Source organism: Merops nubicus, unplaced genomic scaffold (assembly GCF_000691845.1).
Source record: "Merops nubicus isolate BGI_N331 unplaced genomic scaffold, ASM69184v1 scaffold41973, whole genome shotgun sequence".
Lineage (NCBI taxonomy): Eukaryota > Metazoa > Chordata > Aves > Coraciiformes > Meropidae > Merops > Merops nubicus.
The window spans coordinates 9,256-14,798 of record NW_008597635.1 but is presented as its reverse complement, the minus strand read 5'-3'; the positions used below and the strand labels follow the sequence as shown (position 1 = coordinate 14,798).

The window sequence follows — 5,543 nt, the reverse complement described above, 5'->3', positions numbered from 1 at the left end:
CGGGCAGCAGACAAAGCCGCCGGACAGAGGGGCCGCTGGGCTGCGCGGGCAGGACGGGCCCTGCCCCTGCCCATCCTGGGGCCCTGCTTGCCCTCGCCCCCGGGACGGCAGGAGCATAGCTGCCCGCCCTGGGGGCCGGAGTTTTCGGGGTCTGGAGTCGTGGGGAGAAGCTGGTAGCTCCGGGGGGACTGCCAGGAGCATCTGCATGTACAAAATGTTCTTATTAGCGGTGAATGCTAGCAGCGTGTTGGGCTAAAGCATGACTGTGCAGTTTCTGAACGTGTTTGTGACCCTCCTTTTAAACGATACAAGCATGGAAGAAAAGAGCTTTAGCTGCTGCTGAGTTGTCCAGAGCCAGATGAGGGTGGCGAGGTGTTGGCATGAGCAGGTTAATTGCTCTTGGTCCTGGGTTTGTGGCCTGTGAGCCAGTGGCTGCTGCATTTCTAGCAAATTGCGGGACAGAGGAGTTAGCTCTGAATGTCACAGACCTTTGGGTCTTAGGGCTGTTGCAGTTTTAGTGCTTCAAGATGATTCTTGGGTGTACATATAACAAAACAAAGTGTCTCAAAATAATCAAATGTGTCAAAGATGATTCCCTCCCCTCCAGGAAAACAGCTTGGTTTGTTCAAGTGTAAATGCTAATCCCACACATCCAGGAGCCTTTCTGTTCCCTGCCTCGGCTCTGCCTCTTCTTTGCTTGCTGATATGGCTGCTTGATGTTTTGTTGTCTGCTTCCTGTTGCACAGCAAGCAGATGTTTCTTGCACAGTGGGATAAGAACAGATTTTGGGAGATGCCTCTGATTTCAGGCCTGAGCTTAAACCTGGGAGGTTTTCCTAAGGTTGGATATGCTTTTTCCAGGGTTGATACTGCTAAGTGTTGCCCCAGGGCTCCCGCCTGTTGACAGAATGTTCTTTACAAGGGACTGCAGAAATAGTTCATGGTGTTCAGACTGCTGCCAGCTTGGGCAGGGAGGGCAGCACACGGCTGCCATCCCTCTAACCTCGTGGGGTGTCTTGGCCTGGGTAGCTGGCAGCTAGGCAGCACGCTGGGTGCATGCTGGAGCCTGAGCCATCTGTGGTCCCTCCGAGGCTCCTGATGTGGGCCCAGGTCTGTGGTCAGAAGTGCTGTGGTGCAGTTTACCCAGTGAGAGGGGCAGAGGCTGCAGGCTCACGCCCAAGACTGGGGTGCTGCAGTCCCGGCAGACCTTTGCACAGAGAACACTGTACCTTGCTCTGGTGCGTGGAGAGCAAGGGTGTGATGTCTTCTGCCAGCCTGGCGTTTGTTTCAGATTGCCTTGTCCTCTGTTTGACTTTAGGTTGGTGATAAGGTAATGGTCCTGGCTAGGTCAGGGCTCTGGCAAGAAGTGGTGAATGTGCCAGCCAGTCAGACTTTCTTGATGCCTGAGGGGATGAGCTTTGAGGAAGCTGCTGCTCTTCCTGTCAACTACATCACTGCCTACATGATCCTGTTTGACTTTGGAAACCTGAGACCCAACCAGAGTGTCCTCATCCACATGGCTGCAGGTAAATAGTTCTTGCCAGCCTGTGCTGAGCCTCAGGCCTCAACGTGCAGCTTCTGGACGGGTGGCACAGGGGAGGAAACCACTGAAGCGGGGTTGGACTGACAAAACACTGCCTGCCAGAGATGCAGGCTTCACACTGACCCCGGTGCTGGCAAATGCTGAAATGCAACCCATTTCCCAGCAGGTGGGGTCAGCCTCCCCAGCAGTGCCACAGGCCTCAGCCTGCCTCAGGCCAGGCGATTCCCGGGAGAAGGGCGGTGCCGTCCCCTCCCGGCGCTGTGTGCTCAGCACACGGGCAATTTACCTCTCTGGAGACACTTCTGACTGCTGGGGCTGTTTGCTTCTAAGGCCTTCTTGCTGCTGGTTTTCAGGTGGTGTGGGAACTGCTGCCATCCAGCTGTGTAAGACTGTAGAAAATGTCACCATTTTTGGCACAGCATCTGCCGCCAAGCATGATTCACTCAAGGAGAGTGGGGTCGCTCACCCTATTGACTACAGAACAATGGATTATGCAGAGGAGGTCCGGAAAATCTCTCCCAAAGGTACCATGTGGTGGAGGACTTCTGCTACTGTTCTGCATTTATTTCAAGTGCAAAGAAACTTTAGGTACTTTTGATTCCCTCTAGGTGTTGATATTGTCCTGGACCCCCTGGGAGGATCCGATACGTCCAAAGCATTTAACCTGTTGAAGCCAATGGGCAAAGTCATCACTTACGGTGAGTGTGAGCAGCATGCCCAAACCCAGCCCCACGCAGGAGAAACCACGGGATCCAAGGGTGGCCGTGGATCCACGCAGGAACGCTCCACGGCTCGCTGCTGTGAGGGAGCAGCACTGTTGTAGGCTGCTGTGTCTGTCCTAGTTCTGCTGCTTCACGAAGGTCTTTGGGATGCTTCACCTGGGTACTGAGGCACTGAGGGGAGTGAGATTTGTGCCGTTTCCTGAGAGCTTTGGTCACAGGCTCCAAGGCTCTTCCCTCCCATGGCGAGATCAAGTATGAGCTGGTGCCTGCAGGGGAAGCTGGAATGTCCTCACAGAGCAACACTGGTACAGCTGCTTTGTCCAGGCTGACTTAATGCACAGCGCTAATAGAGCCTTGGTTTTCTTCTAGAGGGTGTGTGGGTGATGAGGTTTGAGGCTACTGAATACTTATCTCTCCATTCCCCAGCTCTGAAACACTGTGATTTTGTCCCATAGACAAAGACCTCACACAGCCCCCAGTGGGATTCCAGACACTTGCACCAGTGTGTTGCTTCTGTTGTCCCAGACATTGCAGCATGTGGCTCCCCTGAAGAAGCTGGGCTGTAGGAGAGGGGGAGTGCTGTCCTGCCAGACAGGCTGGATGTGACTTGTAACCCTGTCTTGCCCCTGCCAGCACTCCAGCCTAGGTGCACTGCCACTGCCCTCCTAGGAGAGGTGGTGTTCTATTTTTTTTTTTTTCAGTATATGAGTGCCAATAATCCAAACGTTGCATGTCTTGAGGCCAAGGCTGGTGCCTGCTTCCATTGAAGGTTGACTGGGCAGATCCTGAGGTGATCCAGGTCTCACCTCTGACCTCCATCACTGAGCAGCTGTTACCCTGCATATTGCCTGAGCTGTTAGGTGGATGCCCGCTGCCTCTCACGTTGTGTTGATTCCAGCTCATCTGTGGGTTGCCTTCTTTTTAGGGGTAGCAAACCTGCTCACTGGACAGAAGAAGAACCTCATGGCTATGGCTAAAACCTGGTGGAACCAGTTCAGCATCAATGCCTTGCAGCTCCTGCACCACAATAAGGCTGTGTGCGGCTACCACCTTGGATATATCACTGAAGAATATGAGCTTGTTGGAGGTGTCGTAGCCAAGCTGCTTGACCTGTACAGTCAAGGCAAAATCAAGCCCAAAATAGACTCTGTATGGCCCTTTGATCAGGTGAGTCTGAGCTAACGTTCAGGCTGTCAGCACACAGAGATTACTGGGTGATTTGTTTCCTGTACAGTGAGGTCTGTTTCAGTGTGAGCAGCCTGTTTGTGGGGGCTGAACTGTCACAGATGTTTAATAACCATCTGTTCTCACATATTCATTGCCTTTTTCCTTTTAAGCCATTAAGGAAGAATAAAGTGGCTGGGCTGTTCTGCTCCAGTGCACAGTGCTGGGCAGTGCCAGACAGCATCCTTGTGGAATAGGGCAGGTGCTCAGCTGTGCTCCGTGGGCAGCAGCAGCCCAGGGAGAGCCTGGGTTATGCATCAGACTGAAGCCTGCCCCATGTCTGCAGCCTGTCATTAAGCAGACGGCTGGGAAGGTTCCTGCTGCCCTTCTACCAGTGAAAAAGAGCCCAGACAGTGAAGCAGAAGGAGGATGTTTGAAGGGAGCAGCACATTTTTCAGCAGCTCTGCTATGCTCAATGTTGTATCGATGTGCACAGGCAGTGTCAGGTTCTTTCCTTGGAAGTCCTTTGCTGGGGTAGGACTAACTGCAGGGAGCAAGAGGATTTAGTAATGACCAGTTGGTGTTAGTACCCAAGAACAAGTCTGATGCAAATGCTTAGGGAAGACTCTGTTGATTCCAGGCCTGGCCCGGGTGCTGTTTTACTTATAAATAATAAAATTCTGTGCATGTATTGTTCTGTGGTTGTGTAGGTGGTAGAAGCGTTGTCCTTCCGGCCGCTGGCTGGACTTCTGCAGTGCTCTGCTCTGTCTGGAGAGGCAGCTGTGGAGACACACCCTTCACTCTTCCACGATTTGCATAGCAGAGCATCCTGCTGTATGCTACCGCTCGCCTGTGTGAATTCTTGAGGACAGTTTCCTATGGCAGACTGGGGTAGCTGCCCAAAATGCCTCTCTGCAGAGGCACCTGGGTGATTGGCACTTGCTTGAACTTCCAGGAAAACTGCCTTCTGGGTGGCCTTTAGACTAGTCTGAGTGGACCAAGGGGCCTGGGAAGGGCTTGGCTGCTGTGTGGTGGGTGTGAGTCTCACAAGATTCCTGTTGCTTCCAGGTGGCAGATGCCATGAGGCAGATGCAAGAGAAGAAGAATGTTGGAAAGGTCATTCTGGTTCCTGAAGCACCCAAGGAAGAATCCAAAAAAGAAGAAAACTGAAGAGAAGAAACGTGTGAAGATTGTGCATTCATGGTTTAACTCCCTGATCTCTTTGGGACCTGGAAATGGACAGATCAGTAGCTTCCATCTTCACCAGTACAAGAACATCATGATTAAAGTTCAGATGAGGTTTGCATGCTCTCCTTGTGACTGACCCTTTGCCAGACACACCACCTGCCCTAGCTTGCTGTGTTAAAGCCTGTTTATTTTGTACATTTTTCTAATAATTTTTTTCTCTACTGAATTTCCAAACTAACCTGATTTTTTTTTTTTCTCTGGCAGTGCAGCTGAAGCTTCCAGGGAGTTGGTGGTTAACAGCTGCATAGCTTGTCACTGTAAAGTCAGGCTGTAACATACTGTGGCAACTACCAAGTATCTCCACAGAAACTGAGCCCTGCTGAAGCGTTTGCATTGTCACTCAGCAGGAGAGTGAGCCTGTTTCCCCAAGAGCCAGAGGAAGAGCACGGCTGGCCTAGATTAGTTCTAGCGTGGCCTACTCGTATGTTTTTGCTAACCTTGCTCTTTCCTCTCTGCTTTTGTAGGCTCTGAGGCCAGTCAGATAGTAACAGGTCACGTTGTCTTTGCCTTGTAAATGACTATCCTGGCATTTTGGAGTCTATGGCATATTGCACTTAAATTGCAGTCACTTTTCTGTACAGTTGGTAAATAACCTGTCAGGCTGATCTGGTCTGGGTCTGAATACAGAAGAAAAGTTTCAATTTGGTAACTTGATCCTGTCCATTTTCTGATCCCAAACTGTATAGGAAGATGTAAACTGTGGCTTGATTTTTTTTTTTTTTTAGAGACCATAAGGACTCAACTGTGTCTCAAAAGACTGGAACAATTGATGTTGGCTCTGTGCTTTATTAATGTTGGGCTCCAGGCTGGTATCGTTGAGACTAAACTTCACCCTCATGTTTGTATTTCCAAGGGCTGCAGTGTTCA

The 5,543-nt window shown here is 51.1% G+C and overlaps 1 protein-coding gene across 1 annotated transcript; it reads left to right on the top strand.

The window, feature by feature from the left end:
- Positions 1-1,317: 1,317 nt before the first annotated feature.
- On the top strand, positions 1,318-4,761 carry VAT1 (vesicle amine transport 1; the record flags this gene model as incomplete). Its single annotated transcript, XM_008936771.1, has 5 exons — positions 1,318-1,525; positions 1,896-2,066; positions 2,151-2,240; positions 3,190-3,431; positions 4,497-4,761. Coding segments are annotated over 5 exons (813 nt in total), but the record flags the coding sequence as incomplete, so codon positions are not given.
- Between the last annotated feature and the right edge of the window lie 782 nt (positions 4,762-5,543).